The 25704-nt window shown below is 44.2% G+C and overlaps 1 protein-coding gene and 1 long non-coding RNA gene across 3 annotated transcripts in view; one reads left to right on the top strand and one right to left on the bottom strand.

The window, feature by feature from the left end:
* Positions 1–4700, top strand: part of ANAPC13 (anaphase promoting complex subunit 13) — a 6432-nt gene extending 1732 nt beyond the window's left edge. For both annotated transcript variants that reach the window (XM_006759806.2, XM_006759805.2), the window contains exons 2-3: positions 757–882; positions 3820–4700. In XM_006759806.2, the coding sequence (XP_006759869.1) occupies positions 784–882; positions 3820–3945 (225 nt within the window). In that variant the 5' untranslated portion in view covers positions 757–783 and the 3' untranslated portion in view covers positions 3946–4700. The remainder of the gene's footprint in view (positions 1–756; positions 883–3819) is intronic.
* Positions 4701–4890: 190 nt separating this feature from the next.
* LOC107182482 lies at positions 4891–25332 on the bottom strand. Its single transcript, XR_001513198.1, has 3 exons — positions 25322–25332; positions 21993–21995; positions 4891–6531 (listed from the first exon to the last, which is right to left on the bottom strand). It is a non-coding gene; the product is annotated as an uncharacterized LOC107182482 (long non-coding RNA).
* Positions 25333–25704: the final 372 nt, after the last annotated feature.

Genomic DNA, 25704 nt, shown 5'->3' with positions numbered 1-25704 from the left:
AGGGAAAAGTAAAAGGGGGGTGGGGGATCAGCATGATAAGTATCTTGACCAGGCATTAAAGGGCGTGCAGCATTAAGAGTCACGCCAAAGGGAAAGGAAAAGCAAGCAAGCAGCATGGAGCCCTGCCACTAGTGCTCACCTGGAGGTGCTGCTTTCAGGGCCCAGCCTGAGTGCCACCGTAAGATAGGAGGCCATGTATTTACAAGCTCAGCTGAGGATTTCTGTCAGGTCTGTGGTTGGTCACTTTGTGTAATTCAGTGTTATCATTTAGCTTCTTGCGCTAAGAATGCCAACATTTGAGGCAAGGCAGGTGGTGACTCTTGTAAAAATGGTGCAGGAAACGCTGCAGGGACCAGAGAGGAGACTTGCTGAAGAGTCAGGGACTCACCAAAGGCATCCTGAAAGGGAAAGGTGAATGTGCCAGTTGGGAAAGAAAAGCTGCATTCTAGATGTGCTGTGTGGCCTTATAACAGAGGCCTTCAAATGTATTGCCTTCCTGTCACATGCCACTGGTCTGGGCCATGTCCTATGTTCAGTGTACACTACAAAGCATTTATCAGCTGGAGGGGGAACAGAAAGGAGGGACTGTGATTACATATAAATAAGTTGTCACCTGACTCAGATGAGAAGACGAGTCTTTCCCAGGGTCATATTATGCCAGACGACACATCCAGACTAAGAAGCCTAGGGGACCCTAGTGCTGGATTACATCACCTCCTGAGTCTGTGTTTTAGAAATAACCTCTTTGACTGACAGATTTGACAAGATCAGAGCTGCAGGAGGATGGACAGTGAAGTACAGAGAGATGGAAGGATCTTGGATTTGATTGACGATGCTTGGCGAGAAGATAAGCTGCCCTACGAGGATGTGGCAATACCACTGGTAGGCTGTCTTGCAACAACGAGAATACATCCTGCATATCAGATATTTACACTACAATTCATAACAGTAGCAACATTACAGTTATGAAGTAGCAACAAAAATAATTTTATGGTTGGGGGTCACCACAACATTTGGAACTGTATTAAAGGGTCGGGGCATTAGGAAAGTTGAGAACCACTGCTCTAGACTTTTTATTTAAAGAGAAATGTGGTTCAGAAAGCTGATGTGACCTTAGTTAGGGGTCATTCCAGGACTGGAACCCAGGTCTTTTGAGCCTTTTCTGTCAATTACACCAAAGCCAGTAAGCCAGATAATGAGGGTTTAATGCATAAGATGGGGAAGAATACAAAGCAGTGCCATATAAGCTACATGGTATTTCTTACTTCCCTGCCACTGGCTTGTTCACATTATTAAAAACTCACATGCTTAGAACATACACCTAAGTTCCCTGGAAAATAATAAAAAAATCTGGCTTTTCTCCTTTTGCCTTTGGATTAGTAGGCTCCTGGAATACACTTGCCTGCTCTCTGTGAAACTGCCCTGCAAAGAGTTTGTTAAACTTATGTAGTAAATTATCTAAAAGCTTAGCTTGTATAAGTGCTTATTAAAGATTCTATTTATATCACAGAGGAATGCTTTTCTTTCAAGTATGCCAACTATCCTCAGAAGAGCTGGTTCTAAGATAGAGCTTATGGGTACACTGCTGCTGCTATTACAGAGAAAGAAAATCTAGCTCACCCATGTTTCCACTTAAGAATAAGAGATGATAATATGTTCAATGAGTAATACACATATCACATAATAAATCACAGCTTATTTCAACTTTAGAAAAATAGTCAAAAGAGAGGGTCATGAGAATTATAGCTGCCATTTAGTGAAAACCAGCTTTATGCCATGGACGGAGGTTGAAATTGGACATACATTATCTCTAATCCTGAAACAGCCTTGCGAGATGGTGCTGTTATCCCCATTTTACAGGAAAGGAGGATCAGAGAGGGGAACCTGCCCAGGGTTGGGTAGCTGCTAAGTTGGACTTCACACCTGGGTCTGTGAGGCTCCAGATCCTGCCCTGTGAATTTCGATTTCTTTCATTCCATAAGTGTGTCTTTGGAAGCCTTGTGTGTGCCAGATTATGTAAACATAAGATACAGTTTCTGCCCCTGCGGGTCTAGGGAGGAAGCACACAAAAGTAAATAATTGTTATAATAAGGGTTTTAAGGGGGTTGTCATGAACAGCCACCGTGGTATAGGAAGTGGCTCCTAGTCTAGGAGAAGCCACAGAGAGAAAGTAATGTTTAAGCTGGTCATAAGGGAGGACCAGCAGTTTAGTGGGGGTGGACAAGGGCACTCCAGCAGTGGGGACTGTGCAGAGGCTCAGAGCTTTAAAGTCTTTGAAAGAGAGTGAGGGATGGGGAAATACACTGCCTTTTCATAGAGTAGCTGCAAAGAATTGTGGTCATTTTTACATTGTACCATAATAGATGGTTGCATTTATGATACTTTGTGTTTGTTTTCCAAGCACATATGCAATTTTATATGTTGGCATTCATTGCCAAGAGACAATCGTGACCAAATGAAAGACATCATTTTAGAACACATACGGGATGAAATTAAGCAAAGTTGCCTGCTTCTGAAGCAAGGACTTGTTTATGCTTTGTCAGCTATAACTAATTATTGGAACCAAACTTTCACTTTAAGTGTATTATTACTTTACAATAAGTGATAGTTTCTCTCAGCTTGTAGAGCAAGATGTATGTGATTCAAATATGCTTATCATATTATAAATAAATCGTTTTATATATATATATCAAAATAATTCTAAAAGAGAAGAACATATTCATATACTGCAAATTGGAATCCATTGGAAAATCGTAAGTCTGGATAGTGAATAACAGTTTGCAAACCCTAAAAGAAATGTAAATTCAGATAATTAAAAAGAAATATATTGGTATCAGTGAATTCTGATACAAAGCAGAGTCCTGGTAGTAATACATTTACACTTAAAATATAAGGAAACTTTCTTAAAAGTTCTCACCACACACACAAAGATGGTAGCTATGTGAGATAATGGATGTGCTAACTAGCCTAATTGTGGTAATTTTTTCACATTATATGTGTAGCAAATCATGTTGTACACCTTAAACTTGCAGGATGGTATATGTAAATTAAACCTCAATAAAGCTGGGGGGATATATATGGAAATTATTCCACATTCTACACTAAGTGTGGCCCATGGCTTACCATTTTAAGAAAATGCTGGCTGGATATGCATTGGTCATTTGCCCGGCCCCACCACTAGGGGGTAGTCTCATGCTACATTTTCACTGCTCCCCACTTAGCTCCATTATAATCTAGGCATGCTGGGTGCAGGGTAGTTTCTTAATACATTTCTTGTGCTTAAGGAATATGCCAGCAAATGTGATATTCTATTAAGGCAGCCCCTTAATAGAATTTTAAAAAAGACTCTTCTGTTTTCCCAGCCATTAACAATAATAGCAAATATTCCTTGAACATGGACGTCCTGCATAGTGCTAAGCACTTGATCTAAATCACAGTGTTTAGTCTCACGGCAGTCCTAGGAGGTTATGGCTGCATTTCTCTTATTTTCAGAGAGGAAACAAAGACTCCAAGGGTTTGAATGCCTTGCCTGAGTAACCCAAGCGGTAGAGTGTTGGGCTTGGGTCCTGGTAGCTTCCGAAAGCTGTGCCCTTAGCCTCCTGCACAAATGCTAGAGCCATAAGACCATATTCCTTCTGGAGAGGACCTGAATGATACTTCCTCACACCTTTTTATTCTGGCTATTTCTTTAGGATACATTTCTGCCAATTATGCTACCTGTTTCTAGGAACTCGGTTTAATTCTACGTGCTCTTGACTTTTAAGGGGTTTGTTAACGTACAGTTTACTATCGTCCTGAATATCCATTGTACCTTTTCAGAATGAGCTTCCTGAACCTGAGCAGGACAACGGTGGCACCACAGAATCTGTTAAAGAACAAGAGATGAAGTGGACCGACTTGGCCTTACAGTACCTACACGAGAACGTCCCCCCCGTAGGAAACTGACACCTGGCTCCCTTCTCATGGACAGAAATTTTTTTTTTTAATACAGAGATACAGAATGTTTTCTTTCAGTCTCCTAATTGAAATCTTTTAGTGATCCAACACTCAAAAATGTACACCCACTTAATTTGTGGCAGCAAAGTGCAGTGTGGAAATACCAGAATGGGAAATTGGTTGAGATTTCTCAGGAATGCAGAATATTTGGCTCTTTGAACCTAAAGTTCTTCATTTGCTAGCTTGTGTTTAAACATGTTTGGTTAAACATTTGCCTTTAATTTTGCTTTACTGTCCAAGTTGAACCCTTCCCATCTGCTGGTGTGTGTCCTGTGATAGGTGCTTGAAGATATGAGAGGAAAAGGCTAAGGGAGGGAGCCAGGCTAAGGAGAATGACTAACTTCCCATGTACCCCACTTGGAGACGCAGTCTGAGGGGGTGTGGAGATGTATTAGCCGTTCAGAAGCCCATTCACTGACTGCTGGGATGCCTCAGATTCCCCATGATGTTTTCATACCTTGCATACTTTTATAAATTAAACAGAGTCTGACATTTCCTCTGCCCTCCCCACCACTTTTGATGCTTCTGGAAAGGATCTTCAGCTAGAGGAACCACTAGTTTTATCTAGTAATGGGATTTACTTTCTCAGAGCCCTTTGAGATATAACCAGAACACCATGGAGCCAGTATTTAGTTATAAATTGTATGGGAACTTGTACTTTGCAAAACACTTATATTATCTCCTTGGAATTATTTGCCTCCGTTCTCTGTCTGCCTTGTTCTCTGTCTATTGTAAACACTGCGAAGAAGCCCTGGTTTATACTTAGGTATCCATCATTGAAAAACTGAAAACACTGAGTAATTGAAATCTCTTCTCATCCTGTTTTTACTGGGTCCTTCTGTTCACCTAGCTCTTAGGAGGAAGAAGTGAATCACAAACAAGTGAGCTGATTTTGGGATTTCAGTAGGAACCTTGTGTAACAACTCTCCTGTGATCCAAACATCCAGGTGAAAGCATGTGTGTGTTCTGTTTGGGAGGCACAGGCTTCGTGCTGGGAATACAACAATGGACAAAATAAACAGGGCCTCTGCCTTTGTTTAGTAGGATAAACAAGCGTTGAACCAGGAGCCATACAAAGTCATAATTTCAAATTGTGACATTCTAGGAAGGAAAATTGGATGTTACTTGGGTGCAAAGCCTGAGGCAGAGTTTCTCGTGCAAAGGATTTCTAGAGGCTGCTGTGCTCGGGAGCAGCAGGATAGGGCAAGGGGAAAGGTGAGCAAAGATGTGACTTCAGCTGAAGTCTAGCCTACGGCAGACCCCACAACAGCTGTGAAAATGGTGGCACCAAGAGTTGTCCCACTTTGAGACCGGAGACTAGGCCTTTTACGCAGTATGCCTGTTGGTCAGGGGATGTGGCTCTGCAGAGAACAGTGCAGCCCTGAGACGCCGCCAACACAGTATCCAGGGAATGGGCACACAGACCAGGTAAAGCGGGTCTGGGCCCTGACTGGGGGGATCTCATTCAGATTGGGCCATTATGGGTAGATCTGATAAGTAGCTTTTCTAGCACGTAATTTGAAGTTGAATTGTGTTTCTGAATGTTTCTCACTCTCCAAGGAAGTGGCCAGGCCCTTTATGCTTCCTGTCCATAGCAGAAAGCAGACATGCCCCAAAACAAGCCTGCCTCTTGTTTGGGAAGCAGGGAAGGAGAGAAGGAGCCTTTTAGGAGTAGAAAGCTGTGCCCAGTCACTGGTGGTATTCAGTAACATGGTTTGGGGTGCGCCCAAAAAGAGACCTGAAGCTCAATTCTGAGTCTTCCAGCCAAGGCCAAGATCCTGCAGCATTGGAATCACCTCCTTCAAGGGCCCCTCAGCGTTGGCAGTGAGGACAGGAGCAGTGACCCAGGTGGACGGAGAGTGCCAGTAGAGGTCCTTACTCATGTTCCGGGTCATTCATGAGCATCCTAAATGCTGGCGAGGCCCTAAGAGAAGGAAAGAACGCTCCATGACGACAGCTTCAGTGGTGCACAGTGAGGCCAAAAAGACTTGAAGGACATGTGATATTTCTTGTACCCTCCTTTAGAGTGTGAGCCAACACCTGGAGGATGGGTAGGAGTAGCCAGAGGAAGAACGGGGGATCAGGAGTGATTGCAGAGAAAACAAATTGCATAGATCCGGGAGGTGGGACTGGCATTACAAGGAAGGTGGGGGGCAGGCAGGAGGAGGTGGGGTGGCCTGATGAGATTATATTTTATCTTTTTAAATATAAGTCCCTCTGGTTTTGAGCAGGCAGGAGTAGAAGTGGGAAGACAGAAGAACTTTGGCTCAGGTGAGAGATGATGGTGGCTTGGGCTAACAGGGTGGAGGGGGAAATAAAGGAACTTGGAATACCTCTTAGAAGTAGAATTATCCAGATGTGCCCAGGGAGAGGCATATTGCATGACGACAGCACCTGGATTGTGTTTGTGTGGTTCAAAAGAGAGTCACGTGCCCAGTGTGAACCCTGCCCTTGTGACCCAGGGGTGAATTCTCTGAATCAGACTCAGGGCTCCAGATGCAGCCTCTGTCCTCTGGAAAAATAGAATCTGGGTCCCTTGAAGCCCAAGTTAGACCCACATCTGAATAATATAGTAACAGTAACGACGGTTAGCGGAATGCTTTCATGTGCTTCGGACACGTGATCTCTAGCCCCCGTGTCCACTTTGAAGGTGGATATTTTACCCTCCTTGATCAGGAGATGGCAACCTAAATGACATGTTCCAAGTTAAAGACTTACTCAAAATCACTCCAATTGTAAATGAATTCCAGTGTAGGCTGTCTGATCCCCAAACCTGTGTTCTCTCCCTGGACCACGCGACCTCCCTGTAAAGCCTACTGGGACCACTCCATTCTGAAATGGGAGGAATATTCCATCAGAACATTCAGAATTTCAAAATGTTAACCATGTTTCTATAATTGAGCTAAAGAACTGAAGGAATAATTTTTACTAGGAACCTGGGAGTCATGAAACATTTAAAAATTCAACCTATTACCAAATCCATATATAACTCATAGCAGCATGAGTCATGCTGTTTTCACTGGTTTTTGTTCAAGGTTAAATCCCAAGTGTGTATTTTCCAATTTGGGTACATTGAGAGTGAACAGTTTAGTAGGCATGCTAGTTAGTAGCGTACCAGCAGGGGGCGTCGATCTCTATAAGAAAGTCAATCCCTGGCAGATCGCTCAGTAAACTTGAAACTGAAGATACTGAATAAATGTGGTGTTTTGCTTGGAAGTCGTTCTGCACATGGGAAGCTCTGGGATTCTGGCCACCCACCCTTGGGCTGGGCAGCTCACCTAGTGGGCTCCTCACTGGTGCTTCATAAGAGGTCAAGTGAGGGCACCTGGAAGGTGAGGGCAGTTCAGAACTTTGCTCACCTGTGATCCCAACTCTTCCTCAGGCCTGGGGACTCTTTCATTAAGCGTTTCCCCATGTTTTGGTGTTAAATCATTTAGGTGATTTAGGCATCATTATGGAATGACTGTTTTCCAGACCTTCCTTTAACTTTTTTTTAAATCCTCACTCGAGATGATGTTTTTTAATAGATTTTAATATGTTTTTGATTTTTAGAGGGGGGGGAGGAGAGGAATAGAGAGATAGAACATTGATCGGCTGCCTCCTACACACCTCCTACTGGGGATACAGCCCACACCAAGGTACATACAACTCACTTCTATTTGACTTGCAAATTTCAAGCACACTGATTTAGCAAAGATAGTAGGAAATGAAAACACAAGCTTGCTTTTTAAAAAAATATGTTTTTTATTGATTTTTAGAGAGGGGGGGGAAGGAGAGGAATAGAGAGATAGAACATTGATCGGCTGCCTCCTACACACCTCCTACTGGGGATACAGCCCACAACGCAGTCATGTGCCCTGACCAGGAATCGAACCCATGACCTCTTGGTTCATGGGTTGACAACCACTGAACCACATTGGCCAGGCCAAAGCTTCCTTTCTTGATTTACCCACAGTTAAATTATTTCCCCAGTTCCTTGCCACTTCATATGCTATTGGTCAGATCCTGAGGAAAGCAATTGAGGGGTAAGGGGGTTAGCCACTGGCATGGAAAGGCAAATGGATAATCTTGACCTTGGCCTTTGACCCTTAGCCAACAAGTACTGGCTTCATGGCCATGCAACCTGTGCAGTCACACAGGGTCCCACATTCAGATCATTTTTCATCAAGGGACCCATGTTTTCATTTTGCACCAGACCCAATAAGTTATGTAGCTGGTCCTTAAATCTACGGCAACCATCTGTAGGGGCTCCCTGGGGGATGGCGACTAACTTGACCCACTGTCTTGAATCTTCTGTCGCCCGGGGTGTAGCAATGAAGTTGTCTCAGAACAGAGCCTCTGGCTGAAATTAATTACCAGAAGCACAATTACAGAGCTGGAATAATGATCAACACATTCATTTATGGTAGGTTTCTACCTGGATATTTAATTTACCCCTTCATGTTGAACCATATGAAAAACAAAACAAAACGTTTTTATAGATCAAAAATTGTCAGTCACCATTTTCTATGTTTTGAGCTCATTCTTACCTCGAGCCAGCACATATATACACACACACAAGAACCAGATTTGACGGGCAAAGACGGGGAGCCGGCAAAGGGTGGAGAATTTGAAAACAACCAAATGACTCCAAAGGAAGTGAGGGAGTTGGGTGTATAAACCCATCCCAGTTATTCCATGCCTTCCCCGGTGACTCAGATCCCCTTTATCGTGGTGCCACCACCCAAGGGCAAAAGGGGTTTTCCTCCACCTATGCCACGATCTTGCCTCCACTCTCTTGGCATCTCCGCCATGCTCCCTCCCACCCTCATCTCAGTCTCCAGCAGTTCCCTTCCCCCACCCCATGCTCACAGGTCGGTAGTCACGCTAACTGGCATAGAACCTAACTGTGCGGCACTTCCTGAGGCAGAGTGAGGTGGCAGCATCCCTACCTCTTTGCCAGTAGGACTGCCCTAACATCTGTCAACTAAGACCCACATGGCCACCCCTGGCTCAGCCCATACGAAAGGACCATGGGCCAGCCTGTTGAGGCACTTCTCTCCCGGCCCGTCTTCCAGGCTCTTGTGTTCCCCACTGCTCTCCTCCCGGCCTCTCTGGGGGCTGTGCAGATGATGAGACATGCCTTCCTCTTCACTCACAGCTCCTGCTCGCCCGGGGCTGCCCTCTGGGGGGCTCGGTGCTCATGTGTCCCAGTTCTGAGCCCAGGAGGACAGGCAGCATTGGCTTTGGGAGTACCAGGAAAATGAGCATCCAGCTGGGTTGGAGAGTCCCAGATGGACTGGACTCTTGGCAGGAGCAAGAAGGGCTGCAGCTCTGGTCCCCACGCCTCCCACTGTCTGCTTCCAACTTCTTTGCCCAGTTTCTCTCTTCCTCTCAATCAACCAAGCAATCAATCTTTTTCTGTGTGTGTTCCTACTTCATCCTTTCTTAATGTTTTTCTTCCTCATATTCAAGCATTTATCTAAATACCTTACTCTATGCACTAGACTTATCTTCTTTTATATTGCAAGTACCTTTAAAGTATAACTTACATCGAGTTTGCACCCTGTTTTATACTAGAGGCCCGGTGCACGAAATTCACGCACGGATAGGGTCCCTAGGCCTGGCAGGCGATCAGGGCCAATCTGTGAGGTGACGAGCGGGGAGATTGGGGCCCCCGCTCACACCGGCCTTGGCCTGGTGCCACCCACTCACCTGCTCTACCATCCCACCGTGGTCCCACTCTCATCGGGGCCCAGCGGGGCCCAGCGGGGCGGCAGTGCCTCCACTGCCACCTGCCACCAGCGCCACATCACGGACACTCACCATGTTCCGCGCTTCCCCCTGGTGGTCAGTGCACATCTAACTCCCGGTAGATCAAACTCCTGTCCATGGGGACAATTTGCATATAAGCCTTTTATTATATAGGATATTAGTTTCTTATTTGAAATTATGTGTAAACAAAACTGCAAAGTATAATGGCTAAGAGTACAGACTTTGGAGGCAGAAGGACCTAGGTTCAAAACCCAGTATATCAGTATATGAGTGGATAAGAAAGCTGTGTGGTACATTTATACCGTGGAATACTATGCAGCAGTAAAAAAAAAAAAATCTCTTACCTTTGAGACAGCATGGAGGGACCTGGAGAGTATCATGGTAAGTGAAATAAGTCAGAGTAATACAAGTTTCACATGATTACACTCATATGTGGAATCAAAGTAACAAAATAAACTGATGAACGGAGTAGATCCAGAGACATGGAAGCATGGAACACAGTGCAGAATCTCGGACGGAAGGCAGGGATTTTCTGCAGTCTTCCGGACGTAGGCATGATCAAGTATAAACTCCATTTCAGCCCTATCCCTCCCTGGAGGATGTGATTAGATCTGAACATTCGGCGGGGAGAGAGAAAGGGCACATATGTAATACTTTCAACATTAAAGAAACTTTTTAAAATTAAACAAACCAACAAAACAAAAGTATAGCATGCGCCAGCATCCCCAAACCAGTTATTGACCTTCCTGAACCTCAGTTTCCTCATTGGAAATAGGGTTGATAGAGCCACTTAAATGATAGGTTTATTGGAGGCTAAAAGGGACAATGCAAGTGAAGTGCTTAGAACAGTTTCTGGCACATGGTTAGCACCTGATAAATATCAGCTGTTGTCTGTTTTCAATATAATAAAATAAGCTTTCAAATGAATTCCACATTGATGCTCTGAAGTCAAACAAAGAATAATTTAATTATGTCAATAATCATTCCCGAATAACCCTCAGGAATTATTTTGCATAGTAGAAACAGAATGAATTAGGAGGCAGGAGATCTAGGTTCAAGTTTTAGCTCCACCATGTACCAGAAGTCTGCCTGTCAACTTCTCTGAGCCTACATCACAGGGCTGGGGACTAAAATGAGTACAATGTATTCAAAACCATTTTGTAGATATAAAGAACTACATATACTTACATTAAACATCATAATATATTTACTTTGTAAATCCATAATTTATTCTTAAATCCATGTTTCATACAGCTCTTCATATATGTGCTAATTTAAACATATCTGCATGTGAATTTGCATTAAACTGTTTTGAAAAGTCTGTAAGAAGAACAGACAAAAAACTATTGGCAATCATTGCCTCCAAGGATAAGGCTAAACTGGCTGAGGAAGGAAATTGTCACATCTTCATTTCCTTCTGAAAAAGTGGTGGGGTTATGGGAAATTTTCAAAAATAATAATGTAGATATTGCAAAAATAAAAATAGCATTGTTCTGAAAAATATTCTCACTGCCTTTGAATAAAGATTTGGATGTACGTTAAAACTTGTGTCAGCATTCAGCATCCACTAACATTCAGCAGGCGCATAGCTCTGTGGGAAGCACTCGCAAATGCAGCGGAGGATCAGACATGGATTATACCTGAGATTATAATGTGCTGGACCAGATAGAACACTTATGCAAGAGCCACAATCTAAGAACAAAGTGGTCAGTGTGCCTCGTGCACTGTAAGTGCTCAATAAATAATGGAAAAATGGACAAACGGATGGATGGATGGAGACATTGTGAAAAGATAGCCAGTGAAAGACAAGTTTGACTTGAACATCTAGAGATTACAAAGTGAGCTGGGAAGGTACCTTCTGGGGAAATCTTGTTATTTCTAATTCAATATCAGTTTTCCCCTCCCTCTCTCTCATCCTTCCAACTCAGGGGTGGGGCTGGTGTGTCTGGAAACATGTGGGAATATATTTGTTGGGGGGAAAGGGGGTGTCAGAGAATACTGCTGCATTCAGTGGTAGGTTGGCTTTTAAATAGACTGCAATAAAGAATTGTTCTACCCAAATTACTCACAGGGACCACATTGAGAAATACCAGTAGGTGAGAGAAGCACCATAAACAGATCATTACAAGATCCTAAAGAAGCTGCTGACATAGATGTCTGCACACATTTTCTGCTTTTGTAGCCAAATCAAATGTGTGACTGCCCTCCTAGGTAGCTTACCTTGCTGGGGCTGGAAAAGCTAAAGCCAGCTGCCAGGCTCCCTTAGGGCTAACCTCTGCCTGTGACCTGGCTTCCCCTGGGGCAGTTGTGCCCTCCAGAGCCCTACCTACTCCTGTGGGGCTTCGGGGCCTGTTTTGTGTCTTGGTTTGGTTTGGTTTGGTTTGGTTTGGTTTGGTTCTTCCTGCGTCAACATGAAGATCTCAGTGTCTAGTCCAGGGGTCCTCAAACTTTTTAAACAGGGGGCCAGTTCACTGTCCCTCAGACCGTTGGAGGGCCGGACTATAGTTTAAAAAAAAACTATGAACAAATTCCTATGCACACTGCACATATCTTACTTTGAAATAAAAAAACAAAATGGGAACAAATACAATATTTGTATTTGCATGTGGCCCGCGGGCCGTAGTTTGAGGACCCCTGGTCTAGATGCTTCCTGAGTGTTGTAGACGGGATGCCGGGCACCCATCGCGCAGCCGAAGCTGTGTAATCCTGGAGTCAGGCATGGCTGGGGCTTCCTGGTTCCCAGGTTGCCACGTTGGCAGCTGGGACACAGCTTCTGGAATCCCGTTTCCTAGTCATGGCAGAAGGGGAGCCTCCTCGGATGGATCGGTTCTGCACTGGAGTTGTGGGAGTCAGTCCTAGAAGCTCAACAGGAAACCCGCTCTCCCACCTGACCTGACAAAACTGTAAGCACCCAGGGTCCTATACTATGTCATGCAGTTCCTCCCTGCCCCATCCCCCGCTTCTACCTGTCTTTCTACATAAACTATGTCATCTGTTGCTGAATTCTGACACAGTGGTCAGCCTAATAATCAAAGAAATACAAATTAAACCAACAATGAAGTCATTTCTCATTTCAGAATGTGAACATGTAAAAAGACTGATAAAATTTAATGTTGGTGAGGATGAGGGGAAAGGGAAAATGGGCTTTCTCTTGGAGGTTGTGTAGGTTGGAGCAGGTGTTTTGATGAGCAGGTTTGCAGCATCCATCCAAGTGTAAAATGTGCAGACTCTACCTCTAGACATCTGTCAAGGAGAAATACTGCCACATGTCCTTAAGGAAACAGTTTCCACGGCAGTGGTCACACCATTGTAAGAAATGGAAAAACAATAATAAATATAATGTCCGTCAAGAGGGGATAGTTTCGAAAATTACTGTACAACTGTTCTTTGGAATACTCTGCCATCCGCAAAGAGGGAGGCAGGGCTACAAGGACTAATATGGACATATTTCCAAGTGAAGAATGAATTGCAAAACAACATGTATAGTGTGATCTCATTTATGTCTTAAAACACATACAATGAAAGTATACGTTTCTATTTAAACATGTATCTGTCTGCAGAAACCCAGACAAAGGCAGGAAGGGCACAAACCAAGCTAGCCTGCAGAGTGGGGGAGGCGAGCTGAGGGGAGGCCTGTGCGGGACTTTTGCTGCTATTTTCTAACTTCTATCCTGTTTCAACATTTGAATATTTTACGAGAAGAATGTTATGTTTAATATCATTACATTAACACATAAATGTAAAGCTTATAAAACATAATATGGGCAAGATTTCAACTTTCAAATGTCAAAGCAAAAGCCATTTAGACTACAGAGATTGCTTGTTGGATCCATCATATCTGAAAGAGAGAAAGAATGACAAAATGAATCTAGTGGAAGAATATGGGTATTCATTGTCCTAGTCTCTCAACATTTCTGTATTTTTAACATTTTTCATAATATAAAGATGGGAATAAAAACACATCAAATACACATCCTTGGATACACACACACACTTTTCCTGCACAAGCAGATTTTTCCAGATGTTGGAAGCAAAGCCCGTGGCTCACTCAGCTGCAATTATGGCCAAAAGGCATTGCCAATCTTTCTCAACCGTTTCTTAGAGCAAGTACCTCACTCCCCTGGCCTGCATCTTGAGGAGCCTGCAGATGCCTCTCTGTGGCCTGACTGGGGTGAGCAGCAAGCAGCCCTCTCCCCAGTCCCTCTGGGGCACAGTCAGGACCAGGGCCTGTTGGGGAGCAAGGACCTAACTGTCCGTCCGCTCCTCTCCCTACAGAGGGGGAGGGCCATGGCTAAGGGCACCTTTAACATTAACTAGGCCCCACCCAGGTGTATATTTCAACCAGCCCATGGAGGGACAGGTGGCCATTGGAAAGGAGAGGAGCTGGGGGCTCCTTTGTGGTCACAACAGGGGACCCCTGAAAAGGTCCCACTCATTGGGACTGGTATACTCAGGAAGCCTCGTTCAGTACTGAAATAGCGGTTTGTGGATAATGGGGGAGGCGGCAGGGTCGAGATTAGGGGAAAAAAATAAAAAGGAGAAGGAATTGGAATTTTAATGAGAACCATCTGGAGCGCTTGCCAAGGGTGTAATGTTTTTAGTACAAGAAAGTAATTCCTCAGCGTAAATGAGGAAAAGAGCAATGAAGAAAATGGTGAGATTGTGCTTACCCCCCAAACTGATGTGGGACAGAGCCACGTAGAACAGGCACAGCAGGCACACAGGGCCCGGTTTGGGGGGGCTGCGGAGGAGAGCGCCCCCTTCTCTAAGGGGCTCCGCAGGGAGGAGGAATGTCACTCCTCTGCCAAGGAGACTTTGAGGGATGGGTTGTGGAGGGCCCTGGGCCAGCGCCTGGAATCTGGGTAACCATGGAAACGGGCCCGCGGGTGACAACAAACACGGGATGGAATTTCAGCGTTCGCAGCCAGGCCGCAGAGGCAGAGGAATGGGAAAGTTCAGGAAAGTTTTTTGTTGTTGTTGCTTTGAGCCCCGGGGGTCGGGGGAGGCACAGGAGGGATCAGCAGTGTTCAGAATAAAGGACCCCTGCCCAGCACCCCAACAGCATCACCTGGAGCCAGATTCTGGATTCTCCATTCTACACCATCAGTGTGCAGAGGCCAGCCATTCATGTGGCTGAAGAAAGGCCGGCCTTGATTGAATGAGAAAAGATATACATGTGTGAGAGAGGAAAAAAATGTTACCGATACCAGGCAGAAAATGTTTACAAATGAAGCTATGGACTCCAGAACTTTCTTTCCTGAGGCCTTTCCAAAGAGAATGGCTAGCACCATTCCTGGACAGAGTCACCACTGAAGCTGAAGGAACCGTGAAGACATCTGCTGCAGGCTCTTTGCTTTGCAGATGAGGAAACCAAGGCAGAGTAGAGGACTGGACCCATGTCCCGGCTCCTGATACAAGGTTCTTTCTTTTTCCTTTTTCTTTTTAATATTTTTAAATTGATTTCAGAGAGAGGGAGAGAGAGATAGAAACATCAATGATGAGAGAGAATCACTGATTGGCTGCCTTCTACACGCCCCCTACTGGGGATCAAGCCCATAACCCAGGCATGTGCCCTGACAGGGAATCCAATCCTGACCACCTGGTTCATGGGTGGATGCTCAACTACTGAGCCACACCGGCCGGGCAAGGTTATTTTCTTGACAGTATGTCCCAGGGGCCTGAAACAAGCCCATAGTAGACCCTTGGAGTCCACAAACGGGTTTAGGTGAAATTGTATAAATGGGCAGTGGTAAAATAAGTAATGAAATTGTTAACTCTGGGATCAGAAAAGCGGGAGAAATGCATAATGGATTGCCATTCTGAGAAACTGCGATCAATATGGTGTAAAATCCACTCCAGTCCCATGGTTCTAACCATCAGTAGTTGAGAAGGAGCCTCTGTTCTGAAGAGAGAGAGACTCTCAACAGTTAAGAATTTAGCAAAGAAGATCGTTTTAAATAAGCAGAGTTACATAACTTTATAACCGCTTCAAGAAATCATCTTGAAACTTCATTAGCAAAAAATGCCCCTGAATCAGCCAACAGGAAATAAGTCCAAGGAATTTCTGGAAATAGGAGGGTGTTTTTATGTTTGTTTTTCAAGTGAGAAAAAAAGTTTTTAAGGAAAAAGGAAGCCCTGACCCACATAAAGATAGGGTTTCAGTCAAACTAATTTGAGAGCAAGAAGGGAAAGTGTATGCCTCAGCAGTGGAGGGAGTGCCCAGGCCTGGAGGCTGAAAACAACTACCACCCCCCAAAATGGACACAAGAAACAGCCTGTTTTATGCTAAAGATGACATTCCATTCACCGAGAAAATAACCAGTCTGCAGGAGACTGTCCACAGCCCTGTTGACGTTTACGGAGAAACTTAAAAATTGTTTCAGCACTTAATCCAGAAATACTTGCTGTTTATCTTGAAGTCACTGATTTTCCCTAAAACTCTGCCCAGTAACTTTTTTCCTGAAAGCCCTGATTTCCCTTATTCAGAAGTTAAAAATGGGGGGCAGTGTTCCTCACTTTCTCAGCAAATGTTTTTGACAGTTTACTCTATGCCAGGCCCTGTGATCATATCCGATTATGACTGCCTCTTTGGCTTAATACCATATCTGCATTTTTAATATTAAAATGCAGAGTCGGCTAGGAATCTGCAAGCCTCTCATAAAATGCTGAGAGTTGTCCATCTTCAAATACTTAAGTACTACGCAAGCTTCGAGAGGCCACTGCCCATTCCTAATGAGAATCTTCTGTTTATGATTCATGGATTAAACCCCTATAAACAGCTCTATATACATGCTCAAAATATGTGGATCCACAAGAGGTCTCAGAGTATTCATGTAAATATGTATCTGCTCGTGAGAAAGTGTGTGTGGGAGGGAAGGAAGGAAGGAAGTAGGAACTGTTTTCATTTAAAAAAAAAAAACTAGAAGGACAAGCAAAAACGATTCATACCCATCATTAAAGAAGTGAGGTGTAGGGCATAACGCTGGGAGAAGCCAGCACCTTTCCAAATGGTCATTCCTTTAGCCCTTGAAAAGATTATTCTTTTGAGGGAAACCATGGGCTGGTGTTCGTTTTCCTCAGTAATAATTACACTGTTTTGTGTTGTTGTTGTTGTTTTTAATCTCGGTGATTTTTAAAAGGTGTAAAGCCTTTTTATCCTTTTGTAAAAACCTTTATTTAAAAAATCTCAATCACTCAGGTTTCCATGATCTCGGTGATAATTATTACACTGAGCGGAAGGGCCCCTGCTGTTGGCATGGTGGTCTCCAGGCCATTACATCACACAGTACTCACCTGACCCAGTGGAAGGGGCCTTAGACAAGGTTGTCTCAGCTCAGGGGGCCCAAATGTTCCTGGTGAGAAAGTGTCCTCCAGGTAAGGTGTCCCTATCTGACCAACTCCAGACCGTACCCATTGGATAAGCAGACGTCTAAGTGCTGGATGTGCTCAAAGTGAGAGCACAGACCCGTCCTGTCCCCTCCCTGGCCTGTCCCCACAACTTGCTTCTAGACTTCATGGAAAGAAGCGACCAGAAACATTGGAGCTATTACTCAGATGTTCTACATGTGTTGTGCGAAACTGATGAGTATAACTTCTTTTTTTGGTCAAAATGCCTGTGTGAAACGGGATTTTCCAACATTAAATCTAATGAGCCAGCATATGTTGAGCTTGAGTTTGTACTTATTGTCAAATATAGAAGCCCAACAAGCAAACTGTGCCCAGGTGTTGTCCTATATCCACTAGGAAACCTGCAATCTCATTTAGGAGGCTTCGGGTTGCAAGTAATATGAAACGCAACTAACTGAAGCTTAGCAATAAAGCACCTATTATTTCTCCAACCAACCCAGACCAGGATTGATTAATTCCACAACTAAACAGCATCACCCAGAACCCAGGTGCTTGTCCATCTTTAAGCCCTTGTGCCTTTTTTAGCTGTCATCTTGCTCCCCTCATGGTCCCAAGATGGTGGCCACAACTCTGGCCAACACAACCTCACATCAGGAGCAGAAAAGAGATTGTCTTTTCCTTCTGGTTCAAGGATGGGCAGATGGCAGAACCAGAACTATTGAGAGCTTAGTTGGGAAGGTGGGACGCACCCTGGATGCATATAGCCATGTGTCCTGCTGGCAGTCATCTTATAACTATGTGGTGAGAGCATATCTGAGAATGATTGGCAGCTCAGAGGAGAGAAGAACCAAGCCAAGAGACAGGGCAGAACTGGACACAAATGTCATTCTGAAGCCACACATGCCCTTGGCCTTGATAGTTACATGAGCCAATAAACTCCCTGTTTGATAGGACACTTGCCACACAGAGACCTCGGTCACATAGTCACTTGTCTAACTTTTCCAGCCCCACACGAGGCATCCAATTTTGTTCTACTTCTTAAAAAATATTAGTAGTTGGGACATTCTACAACATACTTAGCCAATATTCCTTAAAACTAACAAGGTCATGATAAAGAAAGATTGACAAATGGTCACAGATTGTAGGAGACTAAGGAGACATGAAAACTAACTGTGGCATGGTATCCCAGGTTGGATCCTGGAGCAGGTAAAGGATATTCATGAAAAAACTGGGAAATAAAAAAAGTCTGTAGATCACAGTGTTACACCTATGTCAATTTCTTAGTTTTGACGAATGTGCTGTGTTATGTACGATGCTAACATTAGGGGAAGCTGGGTGAAAGGTATGTACAAGAACTGTCCTCCTAAAAAAATGGACACATATGTAATACCCTTTGTAATACTTTAAGCAATAATAAAAAAAAAAAGAAAAAAAAAGAACTGTCCTCCCTTTGCAACTTCTTCGTCAATCTAAAATTGCTCCAAAATATCAACTTCAAAAAATATATCATTGGTCACTTATATCCCAAACTCTAGTAAACACTGAATGAGTCTGGCTTCTTCTAGTCAGGGATAATAATGTTAAGTCCCAAAGAGGTTAAGGGACTTGCCCATGCCACCTGGCAGCTCATGTCAGAGATGAGCCTGGAAACCAGGGCCTAACACCTGGACACACACTGCAGCCCAGGGATCCCGAGGTCTTGCTCAAAGGATTTAGTTTCCGTGGAAACAGCTCTTCTCTGAGCACACTAAATTCCCTTGCTGCTGTCCATATTAGCTCTGGACTATTACATTTCATAGTCCATTTTTCACATTGATAAATTACACAATTATAGCAGTCCAAGAATGAGCAATAACAGCATGCAAAAGGAATTTGTACCAGAAATTTAAACTACCATATGGTCAATGGATTAACATTAACCATAAATAGAAACCATTACATTCTCTGGTGCCTGCCAATGGCATTCATATAAATTAAGCGTGTTCTGAAAAGCAATCCGTGAAAAATGTTCACGCAGAATAAACCCAAGCCACACCATTTCCAAAGACAGGTTTTAAAGGGGCTGCATCTCAAATGATTTAGGTGGGAGTGAACATGGCATTCTGGAAAAAAAGGATGTTAGGTGACTCGGAAAGTGGTTCTAGTGATGATAAACACTGATGTCAAAGATTCATTTTAGATCATGGTAAACCTTGGTAAATTTTGGGTAAAATGTGTTCCATAAAATGTGAAGGAAAGAGCAGAGGTAACTCCTGCCTCCCAAGAGTGATGTCTTGTACCCATGGAATTCCTCCATGTAGAGTATGATAATACAGCCTCAGGGTGAGTCTGAGTAAAAGAGATATACCCTTGATCACATGTTTTCCCCCCAAAATACCAATCCCATCCTCCAAGACCCCTTCTTGTAATGCTTCGGTTATCTACATCTGGGCACCCAGAGCAGGGCAGAGTTGGTCACTATGTCAGAAGCCAGGGGGTCCCTGAGAAACACGGACTGAAGTATGCTAATTAGCACCCTCCTCTATAATTGCTGGTGACTATTGGAATTATCTGATAAAAGCTTTGACAATAATTCCCTTTCGTGGGCACAGAGGTGATTTAGGAAGCACATCTTGATAGAGGAACAAGCCACAGTTTCTGATGTTGGCTACAGTGTCCCTCATTAGCTAATGGTTATATGACAGATGATAAAAATGATCTTGACAGGCAGGAATAATGGGCCCCAAATTACAAAATGTAATTTAGAAAGAATGTAGGCAGTGCCCTACAGTTAGGTTCCAAAAAGTGCCTCGCAGAGGCCCAGGAGGCAGCATGTGACAACAGCAAGAGCAGAGGCTGAGCCTGGGAGTGCCAGGTCCTAGCTGAGCCTCTGACCAGCTGGCCAGGCTCAGACAAATGACTAGCTTCAGGGAATGCAGTCTTCTCATCTGGAAAATAAGAAACACAAATGGGATGATCTTTCATGTATTTCTCAGACTTGAAGCAAGTCTTTGCCAATAATAGGAGCAGGATTCAATGAATTATGCTGCTTTTCCATGATAGAGTATCATGCAGGTATTACAATCCCTGTGTTTCCCAAGAATATTTGATAACATGAGAAAGTGCTGGTGACATAATGTTAAAATTAAAACCGGATTCTGGTTCTGATTTTGCAAAGAGAAAGAAATGAATGTTTTTGGAAGAGAAATGTCCATTCAAGAGGGAGGTGAGTTTTCTAATAACTAAACTTGTCCAGCAAAGGGACCAATTCCTTCAGCAGAGGTGAACTACCCATCAGAGGAACACTCCAGTCAAGGATGGATGGCCACCGGACAAGGATGGATGGCTCTGAGATTCCTTCAGTGAGTAGGGAGCATGAATCTCAAAGACACTAACGAAACAGTCAACAGAAAGTAGGAGAAGACACAATCACTAGGGGAAGTAAGTGGAGGTGCCGCACAACTCTGCAAAGCCCTGGCTTGGTCAGCGAGAGGCTTTGGTGTTCATTCTTAGAATCGGATTTGGTGTGTAGCCTGATGCTGCCTAGCAAAAGAGTTAATGTGGAAGTCAGAGGCATCTCTGGAAAGCATACAGAGCTAACCACTTCCCTCTGATGTAGCACAAATTACTTAAATGGTTTGGAATGCTGAGTTTTCGTAGCCACTTCTGTTGACGTGGCTATGATGAGAGTAAAATGTGTTAGAGGCCATCTAGAAGCTTTGGGGATGAAGGATTCTACATATACCTGCAAATAAGTGTGACTGTGGAAGTGACCAAAGTCAGCTCAAGTTCCATATCCTATTACCAATCAGTGGCCCCTGCAACAATAGGCACCTCGAGTTAGGTCCCTAGAGATTGAGAAGGGCATGGACTAGTTGAAGTTTTCCTTAGGTTGGTTATTTTTACCACATAATCTATATCTCTGACCTCTTGCCCTCCCCCTAGTTCATTGCACTTCAGCTACTTAAACTTTCTTTTGATTCCTCAAACACACCTCACTTATTCCCATCTGAGCACCTTGGCCCTTGCTCTTCCATCTACCAGGAAGTGCTACCTATAGGTCTTTGTACGCCTAGCTTCTTGGGATTGTTCAGATATGAGCTCACATGGCACCTCCTTGGTGAATTCTTTCCTGGCCACCAACCCAAATGAGCAACTCTGTCCACAACAAGCGCTGCGGCCCAAAAAGAACCCATTCTCTCCATCTGTCTTCCTGGAACTCATTACTATTGGAAATTGTCTTGCTCATTTATTTCTGCTTGTTTATGGTCTCTCCATTAAAGCATAAGCTCTGTGAGAGTAGAGGGCTTCTCTGTTTTGTTCACATTCTCAGCTTTTGGAACAATTGCTGGCACATGGTACACATGTCATGAACATTTGTTGAAGAAATAAATGATTAAATTAACATAATCTTTCCCACTCTGATCTTGGAGAAATTTCCTCTTCTGTAATAGAATGTTTTCTGGAAAACAGAGCAAGTGAGTGAGACTCGGGTAGAAAGAGACTCTTATTGAAGAGCCTCTGGCAACTTGCCCTTGCATTGGCTTAGTGTCCTGAGGTGACCAAGGAGGAAAGGAACACAGGACTTTTTCCAGAACTCTTACCTGCTAGCACACTCAGAGCCTGAGACAATTGATAGAGGATGGCTTTGAAAGCCTGAGTGCACATGACCAAAGCTGAGCTTGGATCCCCTCCATGGACAGGCCTTTGTCCCAGGGGGAACTTCTTTCAGGACCTTGGGAGGAACACACCTGTAATTATTTAAAGGAAAGAAGATGGGAGGAGTCCTCTTTGGAATGTCATCTCACAGGCTTTCCTGAGTTAGGAGCAACCTCAGAGAACCCTAAACAGGTTGGCCAACACAGAGAGAGCTGCTTTAGCCTCTTGGGAAAGTCCATGTGCAGGGATGGGGAAACAGGCTTCCTACAAGGAATAAAAACAAACAAAAACAACAAAAAACAAATTTGAATTTAGCAATGTCATCTCCAGCACGGGCAGAAACTCAGGAAGAAAGGATTGCTCGATGAAGAAGCGAGAGGGTGAAGAAACAGACCTTTTGCTCTGAATCCTCAAGACAAAGGCGACTGAGCGCTGTGAAGGTGTGGCCCTGGAGATGGGCACTGTGCTTAGATCAAGAAAAGACAAGTCAGCTTACCCAGTCCTTTCAGACAGCAAGACTGCGATAGATTCTTGTGTAACCGAAAACAGTTTCTCAGCAGCGCTGAGCATTCACTTTCTCGCTTCTCCTCATGCTCCAGTGTGTGGCTCTGGAGGTTTTCATTCATTAGCGCTGCCTTCACAGCAGCTGTCTATATGTGATGGCTAAGGAGCATTTTGCGATATTAAAGAATTCACATTGCTGTTACTTTCGGTGGTTAGCTAAACTTAAGTATGTAGGCCTCCATTTGCACTCTTGACCTGGGCTCCACAAATGTGAGGGACAGGCCCAGACAGCGGTACTCTGGTCACCAAGCAAAAGTCAGCAAGAGGACCCATGTAAATTGGGTCACAGTTCATGAAAACATTCCCATGATGGATCGTTAGCAATGGTGATAATCCCGGCAGCAGTTCCGTAAACACGCCCACAGGCACTGGGACCTACACATTTTGCTCTGAGAGTCAGCCTTCCTCCCTGTTCTGTGCCATGTCTCTATGTGCTGATGGTAAGTGCTAAGGAGCAGTCCTCACACTCCGGGGCTCTGCAGCCCCTAGTTGTAAAGGAAGGATCACTTCTAGTTCTACCCCAGACCTTATGCTCCCACATCAGGGAATCTGGGCTCTCTGCAGGTCCTGCTCACCTAATGTTTCTAGAGGGTTCCCAGGTGCCACCCCTTGTGTCTCTAGAGCCAGGTTTCAGACATGCATCTCATCCTCAGCCCCAACGCTGCTGCCTCCTCACCCCAATGTCCTTGTGAGGGCAACTCTCTGTGGGTTGCTGGGCTGCATCCTGCCGCAATATGTAGTCATTTTCCTAAGTTTTAAAGGAAAAGAAAAGAAAGCCCATGTGAAGGTCCAGTTCCACCACACGCTCTGGTACACATCCAACAACCCAGCTGCCATCTTCTCAGCTGCCAAGGATTCCCAACCTGTCCCTCAGAGTTGGCATGCTCAGGAGGGGACTTCAGAGCCAACACTCCACACATGTCACATACCATTGAGGAGAAAGGGGTCCCCAAAGGGACACAAGGCTGCCTACACGTGTCAGAGATGGAGGACCTCCAGTGTGGCTCTGGAGGTTCTCATTAATTAGGGAAACCATGCAACTTGGTCCCCTAATTTTACAGGCGGGAACACTGAGGTGCATAAAGGAGAAGCAACTGACCCAGTGACTCGGAGTCAAGGAAGGCAGGGCAGGAGCTCCGACCCACGGTGCTTTCCATCACAGAAAGTCTGTGGACTCTGTTCCCGGGAGACAAGCCCACGCTTCCTCGGTAAATAGGAAGGAACTTCCGGTGCCTTTTCATCACACTTAAGCAGGACTATGGCCAGGCAGTGTGGGCAGAAGACCTTGGACAGTCGCCAACCTGGCTGGCTCCAGACTTATTTGGGCCTGGAGAAGAGGAAGGAAGGTGAGAGCAGGAGGAAGGGATGGGGCAATGGGGACCCTCCCCCCTTCACCTCTGCAGCTTCTGCTTTGCCTCCACCTCCCTCCCCTCCCTGGATCCACACTCCCCTCCACTCCACTGCAACATATCCTGCCTGGCCATCTCCACCGTCTCATCACCTGGGCCTCCTCCTGAGCAGAACAAGGGCAAGGTGAGAAGATGGTCCGGGAAGTAAAGGAAGAGAGAGGTAAGTAGGTGAGATACACACCTGATTCCATGGTACAGTGAGCGCACCTGATAGAGCTCCCCAAGGAAGAGCCACAGCCCCCATGCCGGCTGCGGAGCGTGGTGGAACAGTGGTTCTCAGTGTCGGTGACACGCTGGAATTACCTAAGGAGCTTCAACAAATACAGATGTCTGGGCCCACCCCAGAGACTAACTTATTTTTTTTCAGTACAGCCTGAGCATCAGGATTTGTAAAAGCTCCCTTGATGATCTCAATATGTAGTCAAGATTGAGGCCCAGTTCTTAGGAAAAAAGGCCCTGGTCCATCTCATTGGGTTTTCTGCTTCAAAAAGAAGCCAATAATGTTTAGAAAATACTCACATCCTTTCCCCCCCCCTCATTTTAAAGTGTATTTAAAAGATAATTGATTGTTCAAAGAAAAATAATAATAATATACTGTGGGGCCCTGGCCAGTTTGGCTCAATGGATAGAGCATCGGCCTGCGGACTGAAGGGTCCCAGGTTCGATTCCTGTCAAGGGCATGTACCTTGGTTGTGGGCACACCCCCAGTAGGAGATGTGCAGGAGGCAGCTGATTGATGTTTCTCTTTCATCGATGTTTCAGGCGATTTCATCACTGTGCAAACATCATAGAGTATATTTACACAAACCTACATGGTAAGGCCTATTATACACCTAGTATATATATATATATATACATACTGTGGGATTTATAATAGAGTAAAATGTATAATAACAATAGTACAAAGTATATTGTGAAGATATATTATATTATACCTAAAGCAGTATAATATTATTTAAATATACACTGTGATAAATTAAAGATATACATTGTATATCCTATTGTAAATATTAAAAAATAAAAAAAACTACAAGTGGAGATAAAATGAAGTAATTGGATTTAAAAAAAAATAACCAATTATATGCTGTCTATAAGAATCCTACATTAATAACAATTATACAGAAAAGGGAAAGGTAACAAAAATCTTTTATAGAAAAAGATATACCATGCTAACTCTAATTATAAGAAAACTAAAATAGGTATATTAATATTAGATGAAGTAGACTTTAGTTCGAAGACTACTTTACCAAAGATAAAGATGGACATTGCATAATGATAAAAGGGTCCATTCACCAAAAGGACATAACAATCCTACTTATTTATGTACCTAACAATAAAACTTCAAACTGCATGAAACAAAAACAGGACTGAAAAGAGAAATAGACTTTATTTATAATCAATTTATAGAATGAGTACAAAACAAGTCTCAATAAATATAAGTATATTGAATTATATGTTTTCATTACTAGCACAATTTTAAAGTGAATTATCCTTTCTTCCAGGAAAATGGCTTTCCTAAGGGTTTCTCCCTGTTTGTTAATTTCACACTTCCAGTCTGGTGGAACCAGTCTGGGAGTTTACTCCTGCTCCCTCCTCCCCAAATGTGCCCCCACAGCCCCCTCCCCAAATGTAACCCCCACCCCTCTCCTCAAATGTGCCTCCCCCCCTCCCCAAGTGCCTTCACACACACCGCAAGAGCTGCAGTGTCTCCTTGCAACCTCTCCCACCCTCTTACACCTAAACATCCCATGCTGAGACCCACCTCCAGGGAGCCTGCCAAGCATTCATCCTCAGCTGTCCCTGGAGGTGGGTGGGACCTATCCACAAACTGTGGGGGCCAAGTGTGTTTCAGAATCCAGAACTTTTTGGATTTTTTAAAGTTTACATAGTGCCTATGCCCTGAATTATGTAAAATCCCAGTGGGGTTTGGTGTGGTATCAATAATCAAACGTATCAATACTTCAGCACCAACGTTCACACTCGGTGACAAAGGGCT

This window comes from Myotis davidii, unplaced genomic scaffold, assembly GCF_000327345.1.
Source record: "Myotis davidii unplaced genomic scaffold, ASM32734v1 scaffold415, whole genome shotgun sequence".
In the NCBI taxonomy this organism is placed as follows: Eukaryota; Metazoa; Chordata; class Mammalia; order Chiroptera; family Vespertilionidae; genus Myotis; species Myotis davidii.
This window is presented reverse-complemented; position numbering and strand designations above follow the sequence as displayed.